This window comes from Candoia aspera, chromosome 2 (genome assembly GCF_035149785.1).
Source record: "Candoia aspera isolate rCanAsp1 chromosome 2, rCanAsp1.hap2, whole genome shotgun sequence".
Lineage (NCBI taxonomy): Eukaryota > Metazoa > Chordata > Lepidosauria > Squamata > Boidae > Candoia > Candoia aspera.
The window spans coordinates 136,033,292-136,053,905 of record NC_086154.1 but is presented as its reverse complement, the minus strand read 5'-3'; the positions used below and the strand labels follow the sequence as shown (position 1 = coordinate 136,053,905).

The 20,614-nt window shown below is 42.4% G+C and overlaps 1 protein-coding gene across 1 annotated transcript in view; it reads right to left on the bottom strand.

The window, feature by feature from the left end:
* Positions 1-2,798: 2,798 nt before the first annotated feature.
* Positions 2,799-20,614, bottom strand: part of AVIL (advillin) — a 42,089-nt gene continuing 24,273 nt past the window's right edge. The window contains exons 9-20 of the mRNA XM_063293788.1: positions 20,077-20,175; positions 18,602-18,755; positions 16,756-16,856; positions 15,932-16,069; positions 14,858-15,016; positions 10,123-10,302; positions 9,608-9,753; positions 8,687-8,831; positions 6,519-6,707; positions 5,680-5,748; positions 4,281-4,391; positions 2,799-3,512 (exon numbers count right to left, since the gene is read on the bottom strand). Of these exons, the coding sequence (XP_063149858.1) occupies positions 3,399-3,512; positions 4,281-4,391; positions 5,680-5,748; positions 6,519-6,707; positions 8,687-8,831; positions 9,608-9,753; positions 10,123-10,302; positions 14,858-15,016; positions 15,932-16,069; positions 16,756-16,856; positions 18,602-18,755; positions 20,077-20,175 (1,605 nt within the window). The 3' untranslated portion in view covers positions 2,799-3,398. The remainder of the gene's footprint in view (positions 3,513-4,280; positions 4,392-5,679; positions 5,749-6,518; positions 6,708-8,686; positions 8,832-9,607; positions 9,754-10,122; positions 10,303-14,857; positions 15,017-15,931; positions 16,070-16,755; positions 16,857-18,601; positions 18,756-20,076; positions 20,176-20,614) is intronic.

The following is a 20,614-nucleotide window of genomic DNA, read 5'->3' as shown; positions in this document are numbered from 1 at the left end:
GTTGGAGCATCAGCCGCATCGCCTGCATCCCTTCCTCCAGCGCGTCGAGCCTCTCCGCTGTCCACGGCTTCCCACCGAGGTGTTCGCCGCTCCGCTCACCCTCGCCGTTGGCCGTGGTGGAGGACGGATCTTCCCTTGGTCCCTCCGCGGCGCCAGGCGCGCCCTCGCCTCCGTGCGCCCAGGGTGGCGGAGAGGCTCGCGCTTCCTCCGGGGTTGCCTGCGGGCCTGGAGAGGGTCCCCTCGTCTCGCCCCCGGTGCCTCGCGGGCTCCGGGGCGCCGGGGTGGGTCCCTCCCCCGCCGCTTCCCCCCAGCTGAGTCCCATACTTACCGGGGCGTTGCATCGCCCGGACCTCAGCTGCATCCCGCCCTGCGAGAGCGGGGCTTCGTCGCCGGGCGCCGAAGGGTTGCGCCGCCTCGGTTCCTGGATTTCCATGCCTGGCTGGGTCCCTCACAAGCTTGTTGGATAGGTGCCAGGTGAAAAAAAATTTTTTGGGTTCCCGTTTTTATGTCAGGGCCAGCCTCGCTTCGCAATAAGACACAGACTCACTTAATGGGTATTAAGGATTTCTGGTTTATTGGAATGATAGCTGACAGAACGAAAAACGGGAACGGGGTAGGTGGTGTGGGGGTGCCTCTTTTATACCCTCCTGTATTGCCCTGGGCTTCCCCACCCTTCCTTGACCCGATCCCTCTTGATGGGACCCTTGATGACTGCCTGGGCGTTTTCCCGGTGTCTTCTTTTGTCTCCCAGCGACGGTTGTGTCCTCCGGGGCACCAGGTGCATCTTATCTTCGTTCCTCTGACGTCCTTCTTTTCAGCTGCCTATGGGTCCATGGGTGTGGGTGCTTTTGGGTGCTTGTGTTAATCCCTGGTTTGATTATCTCCTTCCTCTTTTCCTTAATGATCATGATCCACGTTGTGAGGCTCTTTGTGCCTTGCAACGAGGTCATGACAACACCTGTCTGGTTACTTCATATACATACTACCTTTCTAAAGAGATGACATATTTTAGCATAGCGGAGGCTGTGTGACATATTTCAATCTGACATTCTCTGTTCAGCAGCAGATTCCACGGTGTACAGGCCTCTTCCAGTCACCCAGTCTGCCTGTCAAATTCTATGAGATGTAATACAAGCTGTATATAGACCCCGATTCAAAGGCTGTACATAAATACATTAAGTAACATTCAGTACACTGGTAGCCTCACATTTTATTATATATGAATGTTCATTGTGGGAGCGGGGAGAGCAAAAGCTCCTAGGGAACTTTAATCCTTGTCAGATGGTTGGAGGGGACTATCTACCATGTGCCTCCACACCCTTTGTTGATAATGTGCTTTAAAGTACAAGGTACTGTGCTATTAATTTTAAAATACAGCAGTCCTTGTTTAGCAACTGCCTCATTTAGTGTCCACAGTTAGGACAGTGATGAGAAAGTAACTTTGGCCAATCCTCACATTTATGACCTTTGCAGGTCTGTAAAGCAAAGGAAAGCTGAATTAAGATCAAAAGCACAATCATGGTTTCACTTAGCGACTGCTTTGCTTAATGACTGAGTTGCCAGTCCCAATTGTCACTAAACGAGGATTACCTGTTGGGTGAGCTGAACGCACCCCCTGTTTGGTGGTGTTAAGAGGAAAGATGGCTTGCTTGTATACAATGCCAAAATGGCAGCTGATAAGAGGTGCTTCTGTGGCAGTGTCTGCTCAGGAATTTGTGAACTAGGATAGTTGTGCCTGCTTGTGAGCTGCAGTAACTCGCAGCATATCAGGGAAAGGCAAGACATTGCATAGCTATTAAAGTTTCCTCAAGTCAAAGCTAAAGGGGAGGTTAGAGAAGATTGCCCTAAGTCAAGGTAAATTGGGGTTTTGGTGTATATTCTTGTTCTCAGACAAGCCGTGATGGGTGGGAATCAGAGCTGTAGAAGACGGGTTCTAAAACTATATGTGGTGAGCACTTAGAGGAGGGTTGTGATTTTTAAAAATAAACTGCATAGGAAAGTTGGCTGTCAAATACATGTATACTGTATGTATCTTGTCGGGAGAGAGAGGATAACATTTTATTTCATTATTTATTTAATTTTCTTGGCTTTCTATCTGGCATTTCCTTCAGGAGCTCAGTGTGGTGAAGATAGCACTCCCACTGTCCAGCTCCCCCCCCACCCCAAACTACCACCCTGTAACGTAGGTTGAACTGAGAGAGAGTGCCTGGCCTGCAGAGTGAAATTCAGTTATTAAAAGTAGGTAATATACTCATTTCTTGCCCAGCCCTAACCCCAATGCAATGGTTAGTTTTATTCATGGGTGAGGGGGTTACAAATGCATGTATGTCATGTTCACCGTTCCGGTGTGTCTACATCGTAACGGTTCGCTTGCCAAGGTGCTGATACGTGTCCTGGCTGGGAGGGTGCTGCTGAGAGCCTTGTACAGGAGATGTGCTGGACTGTGCCGGGAGGAATGTGTTTAGGCTATCTCTGAAATGTCAAGGTCTTTTTGCCCGTTGATCAGCAGAGCTCGTTAGGAGCACCTGGGAATGTGGGGTGAACTGTGAGGGAGGGGGTGGGCTGCTGTTTGCAAAGACGCTATTTAGTTTGAGTTTAGGCACGCTTTTCTCATTCTCAGCTTTTTACCTGTTTGCACTCTTTTCTAAATAAACCCAGAACCTGAATTGCAATTTTGAGTCTGAGAGTTTTATTTAGATTAAGGCAATCATCACAATGTATCATTGTAAAGGGTGCAAGACCAAGAATGATCACCGTGGTAAACTTCTGAAATAAAAAGTCTAGGGCCCTTTGTTTGCAGCCTTGAAGTGGAAGGCGAGCCAGTGGCTCTGGGTAGCCTCAGATACCCATCCATCCCAACCAGCATAGCCGTCAGGAATGATGGGAGCTGTAGTCCAACCGCACCTGAAAGGCCATCCGTTCACAGTTCCAGTACCTTGAAAGTAGACATGGGTCAGAGGAAATAAGGCACAACTCATATTTAATGATTATCATCTACATGCTTATGTCTGATTCAAACAAAACCAGCAGCCCTGCCAAGCAGCTTGGAGTTCCAGGGGTCAACCCAGTTGCTCTTTATAGGGTAGGTATTTGCCAAGAGCAGAAGGTGCAGTGCCAGTTGCTAATGGGCCTGCTGAGGTTCAGCCATGCAGTTTACTTCACATACATTGACTTTTCTGCGAAGGGAGGCTTGTCTCGGAGAGGGGGTGATGGCAGTGGGGAGAATAAACTTCCTGGACAGCAGCAGCCTTTAATAGATGAGACCAACTTCCCGAGTGCAGTTAGGCCCAAATATGAATACAGATTCAAAAGAAAAAGCTCGTGATACAAGCTGTGTCTGGACTTGGTTCCCGCCCCAAATCAAGAGAAACCCAAGTTTGAGAAATGCCACATTTTCATCAGAAAAGACCCCTTTCTTTTTTCATGTGAAGTTGCTTCCAAGTAGGGAGGGCAGCAAACTTTTCCCGGGAGATTCCAAAGACTCGTATAAAGTCATCATCTGACAGGAAATTCTATGGATGGGGAAAACAACAAGAGATGAGTAAAAAGGATGAGGCTGGCGCAGAGTGTAGAAACAATGGGATTTCTCCCAATCCGGTTAAAATTAGCTCTACAGATCTCACCAGACTAAATTAATCACGCTAGTTTGCTTTTTAAGAGATTTATTCTGACTGCAGGAAGAAACCACACTGGATATTCTGCCCCACTGAAACGTAAAAGCCTTACCACATTGAACATCATGCACTGAAAAACATTACTTAATGCTGTTCAGAGTACAGTTCTTTATCATGAGAAACTACCAACAAAGAATTAAAGAAGAATGGCTTGAGGCAGTGATAAATGAATTAACATGTGCTGTCCTAGTTACAGGCTGTATAAGAGGGAAAAATAAGCCTTCAGTGAGAGAGTTAGGGCAAGAATCCTTCCTGATCTGCTAGCTTTCTAGGTGAAGAAGATTTGGGGGGTTTGTTTTTACTTGGCATTGAGGGGCAATTCAGGCCTCTGAAGTCCCCATTTGTGGTGTGTGTTTGTTCTTTTTAAGTCAGGGTTTCTCTCTTAATCTGTTCATGAGTTCAGAAGCCAGACATTTTACCAGGTATAGCCCAAAGAGTTTGTACAGCCATGAGAATTAGGAATATACTACTTGCAGGTCTAAAATGATAAATTCTGCCCCTCAACTCTAAAACAACATGTTTGTGGGGTGTCCTTATGGAATCTCTGAGGCAAAGTCTGGTTACTTTTCTCAGCACGTGGCAAATGCTTGAGAGAACAGAACTCACCTCTTTCTTAGCAGGATCCACATCTTTGGGTAAGTCCTCCTGGCTGGAGAGCAGAACGTCTAGAGGATAGATTGGACTCTTACTGCTTCCTGGGGTCCCAAGTTTGTCTTCCTAAGCAGAGCACAGCAGATTCTTAAATACCAATTGGATTTCATCTTCTGGGCCAGCCTTCTGGTATCCTCAAAAGAAGTGGAACTACAACTCCCAGATTTCCCAGTTAGAATGGCTTCCCAAAGCATCTAGAGTTTATTGGACTGGACAGGACATTCCATAACAGGGAAGAGAAATTCATGCCCCCCCCAACCGATGCAGCCCCAGATAACAACCAATGGTGAATGATGTTGGAAATTGTAGCTGAACGTGTGGAGGGCCACAGGTTCCCCATCTCTCTTCTCCCCTAGTGTTTTCCAAACACAGATATCTGGTGCCCTCTTTTATCCTGATGTAAAGATTTAGTCATACCTCATTATTAAACCCCAAATGTCTTAATTTAAAGGGTAAGAACCACTCATTCTACCCCATGTTCTCACTCTTTTAGTTATGCAGTGTTTTCTCCTGCTAATTCTCTGCATTGGGGACAAGTTGTGCCTGATGCAGAGATGAGGCAGAATAGCTGGTCCCCAGCAAAGGTGTTTAGCAAAAACAATGAACTGTGTAGGATGTTGTGGGAAACACTTCTCTGAAAATGGATCGTTTGGTCTTACAGGAGCTTTAAATTATTGTGTCACTACCACCATCTTTCAGCAGCAGCACAAGCTTAGAAATGACTTTCTCACAGGTGACGCAAAAACATGTCATCAACCAAAAGCCACCTTAACTGTGGTACTGAAGCTAAGAGCAGGTGGGTAGTGGAAGGTGATACAACAGAAGTGCATCAGTACGAACCCAGTGTGCATCTACATTGAGGCTGCAGGACAGGGTATCTAACATGGAGTAAAATGCAGATGACCAGAGCATACAGGCAAATCACCTTTTCAGTTTATTTATTTGTTTATTTATCCAATTTGTCCCCGCCCATCTCCTCCAATCGGGGGACTCTGGGCGGTTTCCAGCATTTCCTATTTAAGGGATCTTAGGAAGCAGTTAATGAGAAAGTCTTTCTATCTGAGGCCCTGGAGAACTGCTATAGAAAATACAAGGATATATCAGAGGTGAAGAACATATGTGCCTTTGGTAAGACTGAATTATAATGTCTAGTATCTTCCCATAATGTCTAGTATCATTTGGGCATTGTGGTTGAGCAACATCTGAAGGACCACTAGGTCTCCACCCCTGGGCTCATTGGATCAATGGCTGGATATGACTGAAATACAGCAGCTTCCAATGTGCTGAAATTTCTCTTCCAGCTAACTGCTTAACCATGGGCAGTGGTTCTCCCAGTGTAGGCAAACCAACTTACAGCTGTGATCCTGATAATGTTATTGGCATCTCTCAGTTCCTTCTTCAGCTGCTCATATGTCTTCCCTTCCTATAAAAACACAAAAGGTCATCATTTAGAGAATTATCACACCATTAAATATGAGTGCTAGGAACTGAATGTGAGATATATACACACAGAGAGAGAAGGAGGGAGGGAGAAAACACCAGCGCTGGGCTACGACTAGTCTTCCCTTATAAAAAGAAGCCAGATCCTGGGCCAGCCACTCTCAGCCCTAGACTGGGAAGTTGACAAACATCTATCTACCACTCTGCACTAAACCCTGGTCACACCACACCAGCTCAAGGGGTGCTCTAAATGCCTTTCCTCCCATTAAAAGGAATGGGAAGAAGGGACTTTCTGGGGAGAGAAAATCCTGCTTCTGCAGGATTTGCAGTCCCTTAGAAGAGTTGTTGTTTATTCGTTCAGTTGCTTCCGACTCTTCGTGACTTCATGGACCAGCCCACGCCGGAGCTTCCTGTCGGTCGTCAACACCCCCAGCCCCCCCATACTGGAATGATCAGAAGAAGTGTATTAACCTTAGGAATGCTCTGCATAGCTATCAAATATTGTATTATGTTGTGGAATAAATTCCTCTTCAACATTAAATGGAGAAATTCTATATTCACATAACAAAATTTGGACATGCTGGCAGGTTTCTAATACTATTCATAACACTAAATGTCCAAATGCACACAATACATATTTTATTCATTTTAAAAGGTCATATGCTTCTCTTTAAATATTTCAGGAGTGATGGAATAATCCCCAGAGCTTCAGAAAATAAGGAAGTTTATGCTTTAGATTTAGCTTTCACTTACACTCCATTTGTTAGGATCCCAGGCCAGGAACCAGCCAGTGAAGCTGGGGGGTTCAAAACCTTGCTTGACCACCAGGATGGGGGTGTCAATCTCCCTCCCACTAGGGTGGGTTTGCAGATATTCCTGAGCAGTTGCCAATGCATCCTTCTTCTCAGTCTCATTGGCTTCTTTGCCAACCCACATGAACACCTGGGGGGAGGGGAGGGGAGGGAGGGGAGGGGAGGGGGAGAAGAGCAGCAGTTTCAAGTCACTTGAGCAGTTCTGGCTTGGAAATCGTGAGAGTTCTGCTGAAACCAGGTCCTAACCAGACATGAAAGTAACAGATGAGCTTTATGTCTAGCGCTGTAAGAAGTCTATGGTAGCAAAAAAATCAGGAATATGAAATATCTTTTCCAACTAACAAATGCACAAGCTTTTGTAAGCTGTAGCTCACTTCAGCAGATGCATAGATGGCTAGACGGACAGAGCATTTAAATTAGGATGTGGCGAGGGGAATACAGGTTGGTTATACAGATACAGGTTACAGATGAGACAGATTGCTGGTGCCTTATCAATTAACAATTGTGTTAAAATCCCATTGTGTTTGCTGAGACATTTTGAGATAAATCTCCAAGTGACCACTTTGGAAAAATAAGACTTGAACAGCACAACTGAGTGATAGTCAAAAGGTTTCAGGTTATTTTTTCCCCTCCCTCCCCCCACCTCATCCCAGTTTAAATCCTATCTCTGACTAGCTACTCCATGCTAGCTGAGATTGCAGGAGTATCAATTCAGCAAGATCTGGAGGGGCCACAAGTTCCCTATTCCTTCTTTAACAATAATCACTGTAAACAAAAATAGTTTCTCTCCCCGAGTTTAACATTTTCCCATTCAGATGTCCAAATTTAGCTCAAAGGCCATCAGTTGTGAACTCTCATGCAAGGATTTGTTAGCCTTTTCTTAAACATATGAAGCAGGGCCATATAATACTTCAGATTCATTTCCAAAGAAGCTGCTTTAGAGTGTGGAGATACAAGTATAGCACATGACCACTTTTTGAAATGATGTTTTTTCCTCCCTAAATCATGTGGCAGCTGCAGAGGGCAGCCACAAGGAAAGATGTGGCTGCTTTAAAGAGTTGCAGACAGAGACTACCTTTGCCATACCACATACTCCAAAACATAGTTTGCATTGGCTATGTAGAAATTTCCACACTTTGTCAGACTATAAGGGCTTCCAGCTCCACCTTCCTTCCTGGAGTCTACCAGCTGCACTTGGAAAGTTTAGAAACAGAACAACAGCTACGGTTGTACCCTGTTCTAGATAGCCATGGATATATTAACTCAGTTACCTAGGAATGCTCAGTGTGCCCATGGCTATACACATTGTATATCCTAGTTGACCTTTTTGAAGCCTATCTTGTTATCTCTCTTAACAAAGTTTTGAGCACAGAAAGAGCTCTTCTGGGTCAGGCTAACAGCCCATCTAGTCCAGCATTCTGTGTCACCCACAACCATGCTCAAAAATGCACACAAGAGGGCAAGCCCTTTCCCATCCCCTCCCAAACAGCTGGTATTTAAGAACTGATGCTGCCTGCTATTCAAGAGGTTGTAATCAGCCCTAAAGACTCATTGAATGCTCTATCCTCCATGATTTTGTGAGTCCCCTTAAGTCCATCCAAGCTGATAGCCATCGTTATGTCATGTGACACAATATTTTTAGTTACATACAGTAGAACTATACTCCAAATCTCCTTGTGTTTGGCTTCAGTGGAGTGAAGCATGTTGTATGCTCTAGGTGGGAATATTTGAACTTTGGAGCTCATAGTTTTGCTTTTCTGCTTTTAGCTAATTTTTCACCTCAAACTGTAAACTGTTTATCATCTCTCTCTCTCTCTCTCTCTCTCATCTCTCTATCTATCATCTGTCTCTATCTACCTCTGTCTCTGTCTCTGTCTCTCTCTCTCTGTCTCTCTATCGCTCTCTCTCTATCATCATCTATCATCATCTATCTTAAAATGTACTACAAGTCTCCAATGCTAAAAGGAATTGGACCTTCAAAAACTGCCTTTAACTCCCTAATACTCATCAAGATTAAAACACGAGGGAATCACAGAGTTATGAACTACACCACTTCTAAAGAATGAGAGGTGTTAACATTCAGAAGGCTATCCTGCTCTCAGATATCACCTGGTCCCAAATATCCAGCAGTATAACATCACTTTCACTCAGATCATCCTGGGTAAAGTCAGTTATCTCAATGACCACAAAACGTCCAGTCTTGTTGGAGCATTCAAAAAGCCGGGGAGGATGATCAGGGACCTCTTGCTGCAGCCTGCAAGACAAAGATGGATTATGTAACCTAGATCCTTCAAGACCAAGTGTAGGGAACCACTGATGTTGCTAAACTACAGCAACCCTACAGCATCTTCAACAACATCTGGAGAGCCACAAATTCTCCACTCTTGCTCTAGGTCTCACTGCCTAGGATCAGCTGACCCTATCATTAACCTCTTTATTACAGTATATTAGGTTGTATCTAGCAGAAATCTTCCATGGATGGAAGAGTTTATTGCATCTAGGGGGAAGCTTTTCACCTAATGAAGCTTTTCCACTCCCCTTGCAGTCTCGATGTCCCTCAGAATTCTGCTCTGGGTGGTCCTTCTTTTGATTAGTGAGAGCATTTTGAGTTGAGCTCTGATGGGAAGGGCCTGCCAATGGAATAATTTTTAAAAAGTTCTAAATCCAGCTGTACTTTATACATTTCATCACTTAGTTTTTTTTTACCACTTATCCTTCAAAGGGGCTACCAAATCCTTAAAATCATTGCATCAGGTTTCCAGTACAAATACACTTAACTTAAATATTTGAGTTAGTGTACAAATACACTATTTCAAACATCAAACTTAAACATTTAGCCCAGATGATTATTCAGTAATAACTAGTACCTATAAAAATGGGTACCTATAAAAATAGTTTCAGCTTAAGGTTTAAAGGCCCAGTTAAAGATCCTGCAAAATAAGAATAGCCTGCCCTGGAAGAATTCACACTAGGCTTAGTGAATGTTCTGGAGAAGACCAGAATGTTAATGACTGAGATAGAAGTCAGTACTTTCTGTCACTTGAATATGGGGCTTTGCCTCCAAGCAGCTCCCAAAATTCAGCTGGTTCTTGTCCCTCGGCCACAGTCTCCTGAAGTCCATCACAGATAGTGGCAGCCAGCTCCTTCGCCATTTCTCGTTCATCTCCGCTAGAACCCTGCCATGAAAACCACAGAGAAGTGGAGAAAGTGGCCAAACCACCCAAACAATTGGGTAGAAATGCTACCCAATTGGACAGTTTGGATTTTAACCAACATATCAGGAGACAAAGGTACTATATTTTTGCATCTCTCCTCAAACCTTTTCTTAAATAAAAGTCAATGAATTCTCCCTCCTCCCCAGAAGCCTAGATTCTACATTCCAAATGCTAAATCATTTTGTTTTAATTGTTTATGTATGAATTTACACCCTTCCCTCTGATGTAAAATACTAGAATAAATGCCATTGCCTTAATTGATTTGGAAGTTAATGGAAGGCTAATGCAGACATTCTCGCCTCCTCCTCCTCCTAAAACTCCTGGTCTCACCTTGCCATACCATAGGTAATAGTCTCCCTGTGTCTTCAGCAAAAAGACATCATTGGAATTGAGAGATGCAGCAGAAGCCAGCACCTCCACTGCTTTTCTGTTGAAAGTCTCTGTTCCACGGATCTGGAAGAGCCTGATTGGAGGTTCCAATTCATTTTTGTCTTTCCTGGATGTCCCACCCTGCAGAGAATGTGAAAAAAATGCAGAACAAACCAACTTTGCTGCAAGCCAAATTATGTGGTACAACAGGGATGAGGCATCCTCTGGATGTTCTGGACTTCAACTCCCATCAGCCTTGGGTAACACAGCTGATAACAAAGGATTCTGGGAGCTGCAGGCTGAAACACCAGAAGATACCATATAATTTAGACTTTTATTACCAAGATTATCTCCAGTTTTGTTAAGGTTAAAACTGGCTGAATAATTTCCATTTATCTTATAAGGATGGAAGCATTTTCATAACTAACTATTGCATTAGATACTTTAAAATAAGGGCGACCTTGTCTCTTCTTGCCAGCAACCCTTCAGAGCATTCCTGGTACAGCCTCGTTACTTCCCTGTACCTGATAGGAACTAAAACACACTTCTGCTGCCTCATCAAGCACTCCATTTGCAAGTCTTGGTGTAGGCACAGTTTGATTCATGGCTGTTCAGATATCTCATTCAGTAATCAGCTAACAATAGAATATTCAAGGATTCAGTACGGTTTGATAAAAGCTATATTGCAGACTAGAAGTCGTACCTCTGCAGAAGTTTAGTTACTACAGAATGCAAGAATGCAGATAAATACGTTTGGGAGAAGTCAGGTGAATACTTTTTGCTGCTCTTCTTTCAGACTAGAATGTAGAGGGCACCGGTACCACGTTTTCATAATAATCTTGACTGACCTGAGGCTCTTTGCTTTCCATCTTGCCAGCTTCAGCCCTCACACCATCTAATGCTAAGACGTGGCACAGACATGGCTGAAACATCAAGCAAAATTTCCTTTCCCACCCCTCCAACACCAGATCTATAATTATCTTTCCTGCTAAAGCTTTCTTTCAAAATGTGAAACTTTCCCACTACTTTTCTTCCTTACTCCCCCTCCCCTTTTCCTATATTTTCAACCGTTGTATCTGATTAAGAGGATCTGGAAATGTAGTATTTCATTTTGAAGTGTCAGTAGCTGACATAAAAATATATTGTCTTAATACCTCTTCACTGATATTATATAACCAATTTTTAAAAACATTCATATTTGTCATATATGAAAATGACAATAAAAGTTCCTTTTAATAAGATACATTTCTTCAATCCAGGGAGATGCTGTAATCTAGGGAGATACTGTAAAAGGCAACGGTCAGATAAGAGGCAGCTGAGCCCTCAGAAGGAATGGGGACATGGCAAACATCTCAGAAGGGACCCTCCCTAAGCAACAGGGGAGAAATGTACTTTGATTTCTCAGTTTATCAGACCATTGTCTAGGCTGCTACTCCTCCTCCTGTCTCCCAAGATCATTTCCACGTACAATTACAATACCTGATACTGATAAGTTTTCTCCAGGAGGAAATCTGAGGCAACATGCAAATGGAAAAGACCTACTATCCATAAAAATGCACCTGAATCTAACAGTCATGCTCATTTTGAGCACAGACTTCAAGGAAGTCTAAACCTAACCCTAATTGAGGATTTCCTCCCTCATAGGTTTTACCCAGAAGTTTCCTCCAGGAGGAAACCTGAGGCAACATGGACACAGAAGAGGCCTACTATCCATTAAAAAACAACAACAAACCAAATCTAAGTATCACACTCATTTAGAGCAAGGACATCTGGAAAGTCTAACCCTAAATATAGGTTTTCTTGCATGTAGGTTTTACCCATACATTTCCCCCAGGGGGAAACCAGAGGGAAAACTAAAATGTAAAACACCCAGGATCCATAAAAGGGCACCCCAAATCTCACTGTCACATTCATTTTAAGCAAGGACTTCAGGGCAGTCTAACCCTAAAAGTTATTTGGAATTTTCCCTTCACAGTTTTTCCAATGCATTTCTTCTGGTGGAAACCAGAGATAAAATTAAAATATAAGCATCCTATTATCGATCAAAATCTAGCGATGACATTCGGTTTGAGGAAGAACTTCAGGGAAGTCTAACAGTAACCTTTACTGGGGATTTTCCCTAAAATATCATTTCCCCATACATTTTCTCAGTTAGTATTCCTAGGACAAAATAAAAAAGCTTACTATCAATAAAAAAGTACAACAAGTCTGAGGGTCATGTACACATAGATGAGCAAGCAAGTCTAACACTAGCTCTCACTCACGAATTACCCAATGGAGCTTTTATCCATACTTTTCCACCAGCAGGAAACCTAAGATTAAAGTAAAACGGAAAGGGCCGCTTCTCTCCCTAAGGGAATTTCCCATGCATTTTGCCTGGAAACTAAACTGAGGAAGAACAGGAACAAAAGAGGTCCACTCTACAAAAGGACCCTCCATGAATCTAACAGTGATGGTTAGATTTTCACCCTGACCTTAATAAAGCCTATCCCTAACCCTATGTGGACTTTTCCTTCCCAATAAGGGCTTTCCCATGCCATTATGCTGAGGAACAAAACTCAGCCAAAGCAAAAACAGAAGACATCCACTATACAAAAAGAGCTGACCTGAATCAAACTTTGATGTTGGATTTCCAGGAAGCCTAACCTAAAACTTCCCCCTCCCAATAGGATTTTCTCATGCATTTTTCCAAGAAATTAAACTAAGGCAGAAAACTAAGCTCCATATATCAAAACTAAGCTCCATATATCAGAAGAGTCTTCCTGACTATAACCACGATGTGGGAATTCCTCCCAGACTTCAAGGAAACCTAACCCTAACCCTAGCTACAATTTTCCCTCAGAATATGGTTTTCCCATGCATTTTTCCCATGACCAAAACAGAAAGGATTGCTGTCCCCCTCCCTTTCCTTACACAGAACCTCTGCGAATCTCATCCTGATGTTGGTTTTTAGCCCAGACTTCAAGGAAGCCTAACTCTAACGCTAGCTACAATTTTGACTCAGAATACACTTCCCATGAATTCTGCCCAGGACCAAAACTAAGTCAGAAAGGAACGCTGTCCCCATCCCATTACTTAAAGAGCCCCTGCAAACCTGACCATGACATTGGTTTTTGGCCCCAAATTCAAGGAAGCCTAGCCTTAACCCTAGCTACGATTTCCACTTGCAGTAGGATTTTCCTATCCATTTTGGCCAGGGACAAAATTAAGTCAGAAACGAACACTGTCCCACTCCCTCTCTTTAAGGAGCCTCTGACCGTGATGTTGTTACACTTGCTTCGATCCCAGACTTCAAGGAAGTCTAACCCTAACCTAAGTGTAGATTTTCTCCCATAGCTTTTCACCAAGAGTAGAACTGAGCTAAAAGGCAAATGTAAGAGTCCCACTAATGTTTTATTCCAAATGTAACATTCACCCTGGTTTGGAGCCCAGACCTCAGGGCATCTTAACCCTAACTCTATGTGGAGATTTTCCATCGGAATGTCTTTTTCCCATAGCCTTCCCTTCCCTTGCAGAAAAAGTGAGCCAAAAGGGAAATGTGAGATTCCTGCGATGCATAAAATAGAACCCCAAATCTAACTGTCACAGTCCTTCTGATCCTAAACTTTTGGTGACCCTTACCCTAACCTTAGACACAGGTTCTTTTCTCAGAATATATTTTTCCCATAGCTTTTCTCCATGAGTAAAACTAAGCCAAAAAGAAAATGTAACATGCTCAATATCCATACATCCTCACCCTGAATTTAAATGTCATGCTCATTTTAAACATAGATTTCAGGGATTGCTAACCCTAAATGCAAATTTTCTCTCAGATTCGGTTTTTCCCATAGCTTTCCATAGGATAAAACTAAGCCAAAAAGGAAATGTAACAGCTCAGTATGCATAAAATGTCACCCCCAATCTTACCATCTAGTACTTAAAAGCCATTGTCAAAATCAAATCAAATGAGCATTGGCAGGAAATTTAATTTAAAAATCATCTGTCTGAATAAGCAGTTAGTAGGAGTTTCTAGCTAATTTGAGGAAGTCTGTCCTTACTATAATGAATCAGACAAAATCTATTATTTTAAAGTCTTATGTTAGGAAAAAACAAACTGAAGATGTGGTACAAGTTTTTGTGCAGAGTTATACTCCATAAATGGTCTCCAGATTAAATAAAATTCATTATCAGATTAGCTATTTAAATACAAAGTTATTTTTTGACATTGATGCATGCTCCCATATCTTAGTCTGCCTTTCTTCTATGGAAAAAATTATGTATAATTTTCAGTAAGAAGAATAAAGTATCCTAGCAACTTTTATCATGTACAGAGCCAAGTCTGTATATTTTGTAGGAAAATGCTTAACAGGAAAACGGTTGGTGAGAAGGAGAAGTCAATATTTAAAATTTGTTTCACTCTATGGTGAATCTTCTAGAGCTATTGAACTTTACATCATTGCCACTGTGTATGAAAAGTGATCCACCCTGATTATTGCATTTCCAGCAGTTTTTTGAATATGAGTTATCTATTTTGGCAATCAGCTCTGTGGCAGAATACCAGTGAATAAACATTTTGTACCAATTTTCTCTGAGTGTCAAGTCTGCAGTAAATGTGGTATTTATCTCCTATTGGTATTGTAATTGCTGCGTATCAAATGTACTGTTTAGGTCCCTGATTTTTGTGGAAGAGTAGTTGCTGCATCATCTCGTTTCCTACCTCAAAGATAATAAGCTTGCCTTTGAAGATGGTCAGGAAGTGGCGTGGCTCCTTGCCCATGCTCACCCGGACCTGCACAGGTTCCCCGTTGAACTGCTGATCCACTTCCACAGCAAGATATGCCGAGGCTGCAAGCTCATCCACCGTGGCATGGCATCCCTGGACACAGAGAAAACATCACAGGGTCTAGTGTGTTGCATTTGGAAGGTAGTTGTCACCGCTCATGTCATCTTACACCTACATTAGTTAAGAATCACCCCATGTGTATCTCATTAGCAGTCTTGGAGTTGGACTGGAGAGATATGGGTTCAACTCCTTATTTAGTCCTAAAATCACTGGCTGATTGTGACATCAGAATCTCTCAGTCTAATCTACTTCACAGAACTTTTATGAGAATAATGCAAGTAAAATCTCTGCATGTCTACCTGAGCTTGTTAGAGAGAGATTTGAATTCGGATTATATAATAGCAGGTACTAACATTTTGGATAAATTTCAAGAGACAATTAATCTACGCTTCATAAGCAAATATTCCATATTTATCCCCAACCAGCCTTGAAATTTCAGTTTTAAAGCAATATGATGAGGTAGGCTCAGATTTGAAAAGTGGTAATCCAATTCACTGTCCTCACATCAATTGTCTCACTGAGATACATTTATCCTTACATTTTCTCCTCTATTGCTAAAAACAGTTGGGGGTGGGTGGGATATTGGAACAGGACAATGACACAGAAGTAAAGACCTGGACCTGTTCCTAAACAGCCTGGCTCCAAATCAGGGTCTCCAATGCCATCTTCTTGGAAGACACTCTGTTGGAAGAGCTAATACATGTTGTGGACATAGGAAGATGCAGAGAGGGCTCAAGGAAATAAAATAATTTCATAGCAAATTCTGGTACAAGGTAAAGATACTTAGGCCTTGGAGAACAATTCACTGATTGCCCAGCCAGATCCAGTGTATAAGCAACAAGTAATCTTGAAACTCTAATATGTCAACTATGGGCAATCCACCCCTGGTCTGAAGTCAACAAAAATTGTACCTGTTAAGAAGCTTTACACTTGAGATTCTACACATACCTGCCAGATGTAAAGTATGTAATATGGCTTATTTTTCAGTTCATAGGTATACAGGATTAAATAGCAATCTCCACCATAGAAGAATCCATGCCATTGTTTGTCTACCTGCACCAGTTCCAGGTTCTCAATCCTCCAGACCTAGAGATAACCAAACGGTAGATACAGATGTTGCTGGAAAAAATGGATAGCCTTCCTAACTTTATGCTTCCTGAGGCAGCCCAGAATATAAAACATGGGGCACTTCCATTGTGGACTGATAGTTGGAATGGATGCACAACCCTTCCTGTACCTGTTGACCTATTAAAATTTCAAAAGACACACAGATATTAGAAATTCGTACAAATCCTTACCAGTACGCAAAAAAAGAACCCATATATGAAATGGTAGAAAACTGTGGGGTGCTTAGAAATTGATGATGACCCTGTCTGGACTTTCAGTAAAAATCTGTGAATGAGAGGGTGTGTTTGCATATTACCAGCCGCATCTGGAAGCACTCCAAGTTCCAGCAGACATATGTTTCACACTCTCAACATTCAAGCATCTGTGACTTATGCACATGTATAAGTACAGATATGGATTCAAAGTAAATCCCCCCAAATGTCAAAAGCTAAGAGACAAACAGCCATATTCTATAGTCAGTATATATAATGCCTGGTATGATAATGATGCCATGTTTTCAAAACTGCATATCTGTGCCTGCAGAACTGGCTATTCCCTATCAAGAAGGTTTGATTTAAAAAAAAAGAAAAAGTTGGGTTATATTCATGAGAAAGCCAACAGAGAAAATCCACCTTCCATAGCAGAACAGAGATTGTAACTCTTACCTCAACTTTTCCTTCCCCATTATCTACCATCCTCTCCTGGGCTGCCAGCTGGGGCAGGGTGTGCAAGGCTGTAACATCAAATCTCTCCTGGCTCACCTTAGCTTGAAAGGATGGATGGGATCAGTTAGATTAGAGCTCTGTAAGGTGGAATGCATGCTCACAGGAAGATGGATGAAATTAAAGAAACTAAAAGCATTTAAAGATCATGACAAAGTTGAGGCACACTGCAAATCAAGTTGGCCTGAATTAGTCAAGAAGAATTTGTGACCCTCCAGGGATTGCTAAACTACACAGTCGCTCCCTCCTAGCAACAGCAATATTAGGGAGAGATTGGGGAATTGTAGTTCAGCAACCCCTGGCAGCTCACAGTTTTTCTACCCCCAGCGCAGTGGGTTGCAGAGCAAGTTACCCTTTAGTGTTTCATTCTAAAGAAAAAGAGGGAAAAATGGCCAAGAGCTAAAATTCTGGATAAGAAGTTTAGGAACCCAGAGATTAACTCATGTTACAGATGGTGACCAAGTGTTATTAGAGAGTGAGAGAGTGGCACCGTCTGTCTTGGGCACTGGAACAAGGATGTGCGCAGGGGTGAATAATAACGGAGCAGCTGAGGGTCCTAACTCAGACTCCCAGCCTACTGCAGTGACATATAGGATGTGTGTGTGTGTGTGTGTGTGTAATGGTCATGCTTTCATCCTAAAAAAAAATCCATCCATCCTCAAATCATGCTGATAAAATCTGGCAGTGCTATTGGAGTACTTTGAGATGGTTTCAGCATGGAAATAGGAGCAGGTTGCTTCCCACAGTCCCATCCCCATCCTTGAAAGCCTGTCAGAGTTTTTCTCTGTCCCATCTTATACTGAACAAAATCAAGGCATGGCTATTTTGAGTTTCTTTCTCACACTTCCTTCTTACTCTGGATGGCATAATCACTTCTCCGAGTCCCTCCTTAATGGCTCACTCATACCTTCCCCAAAGTCAGCTCTCAATTTCTTTACACGCCTGCCTGTGGATTAGTGCTTGTGTTGTGGGAATGCCTAGTCCCTTCCAATGTCACTGAGACCTGTTCTTTGTAATTTATTCCAGTCCCATTCTTCAGAAGTTCAATTCACTTTACATGATTTCAAAACACAAGCAAGAAACAAACAAGAGAGCATTGACAGGCGAGAAAAAAAGCAAGCATTTTTCGGTGCCCCTTATTTTAGATTGCAACTCTTTGACATAAGGACCTATCATAATGGTGGGTTATGTGCCATAGTAATGTAATATTAACAGGAAGAAGAATGAGAACTGGTTACTTGCACTAAAAGAAAAAGAAAGGCAGGTTATTTTAGATTTCTGAATGCTGCACTGGAAAACCAATTCTCCCTTATGGCTACTATTATTATTATTATTATTATTATTATTATTATTATTATATTTAGATTCTGCCTTTATTTTGCACAACTCAAGGTAGCATATATAATGCCCCCACATCCTATTTTCCCCACAGCAATAACCCTGTGAGGTGGGTTGGTCTGCAAAGCCACCCAGGCTGCTTTCATGGCCAAGGGGGGACTAGCACTTACAGTCTCCTAGTTTCTAGCCCAGCACCTTAGCTAGTACACCAAACTGGCTCTCTATATCTTGAGTTGCAAAAATCTAGATGACCACTAAAGAGCAGCAAAAAGATCCCAAGAGCCCTAACATCTAATGGCAGTCTGGAATTTTGTAGCCCTGGGATCCTGCAGCATTGTTACAAGTTGGTTTCAACTGCAGGAAAGAATCAGACCAGACCAATTCTTTTAATTACATAATTCTCTTTTTAGATGGCATACAGCATCATATCCAGCAATCAGATCTTTCTTACCGATTCTTCCAATGCTGTGGGCTATTCCTAGCCCTGCAGTCTGTTCATGGACTGCCCAGTTCTGAAACAGCTGCTTGAACATGGCTGACTCTGCTCCATCATGCACAGTCTCCACATTGGTGCTGGAAGAATAGCCTTTCTTCTTAATAAATTCCTATAGGAACAAGACAAACAGAATAACAGCTCTATTCCCACAATATATTAAAGTCAGTTATCTCCTAACTCAGTGTTTTTCAACCTTGGCAACTTTAAGATGTGTGGACTTCAACTCCCAGAATTCCCCAGCCAGCATTCTGGGAGTTGAAGTCCACACATCTTCAAGTTGCCAAGGTTGAAAAACACTGAGTTAGGTAAACCTGGCTTTTGCCTTTCAACAGGACCTTGACAACTGTTGGTTAATAGAAAAGTTGTGGGGAGTATCTGATCTGTTCTGCCAAATTAGGTATCAGAAGTGCAAATGGTTATGCATATGAGCATGATTCTGCCCACTTTATTCTATGAAAGTGAGAATTCTGTGGGTCTGGAGAAACACAAAAGTAAGTTGAACGCAATGGGAATGGGGTATGTCAGAAGTGTGTATGATAAAAGAGAGTATCTTGAATGGGGTGATAAATTCACATGGATTGAATCCAAATCAGTGACCAGCTGGAAAGAAGTAGGTTGAGGTGGTTGGGTCATATAGAAAGAATGACTGAGGAGCGCAGGTTGAGAGAAAGGAGAAGACCAAGAAAGTCATGGCTGGATAGAGTTGACAAAACCCTGCAAAAGTTAAAAGAATACAATAAAAGGGAATACATGAAGTAGCACATGAATAGAGTGGAAGCAAAGACGTTTTGCATGAGAGAAGGATCCAGAGAAGTAGAGTGAATGGTGATGGTATTAATTAGATATATTTCCTTTCCTTTTCATATGCTGTAATTCTTTGGCTTACTATTTCCTACCCCTTTCCTGCAGTTTGTGTAGCACTGCATACCCCAAAAGGGAACAGTGTGATGGGTGTATATGGCTGCTTTTTCACTCCAGCAATTTTTCTCAGACCATATTACTATATCTGGGCTGCAAAAACCCAGACAACCACAAGATGGCAACAAAGCTACATAACATTCTTGCTCTTTTCTACCTTGCAGGGCTCATCCAGAGCTTTGCAGTGCAGATCTGATAGCTGTAGCTCAAGCATACAATAGGCCTGCTGAAGGTCCTGCTAGTGGTTACTCTATGTGTACAGCCTACAGTGCCTTGTGCTGTTCTGACTATTAAAATAGAGCCTGTTGCACACTGGTGCTGTTCTTTAAAACACACACATATACACGCGCACACACACGTGTTACAATTCTTTTAAATATTTCATACCACTAGGAACTGGAGCATGTAAAGCTTTACTTTTTGAAGTATCCCATTAAGAAATCAATTTACAATCTAATTTTAAAGAGAGAGAAGTGGGAAGAGGCCATTTGAGTTGGATTGTTCCACCGTACCAGGGCTTTTGACATGGCTGTTTGCTTCTCCAGCTTGGTGGCCCCTTTTCCCTTCCAGACATAGATTTTTATCCCGCTGTGGTCCAGAATGTAGCAGTCCTAAGGCCCAAAGGAGATCATTAAGGGTATTGTACAAATAGTTCAGATCACTGCAAAAATGGCTTTTGGTGGCCACTGAATAGGCTTTACAGCAACTGGGACACTGATGAAAATTAGGAATCCTAATTTTCCGCCCACACCCCTGATTTTCCTACAGACAAGAAGACTATAGGAAAATGCTTCTACCCAGTAAGGCCATTAATCCACCTGGCTCAGTTCTCCAAGGTTTTAAGGCAGGACTCTTAGACTTACAGAAATCCCAAAGGCTGAGATCTCTTGTGTGCAGAATGTGTGCTCTGCTACTGAACTGAGACCCCTCTCTAATACCAACCCTAACTTGGACAGCAGGCAAAAATACTTGAAATATTTTGTGTGACAGAGGGTAAGGTGAAGTTTATAGTAGGATCAGTAATTGACAGATTAGGGGACAAATATTTCC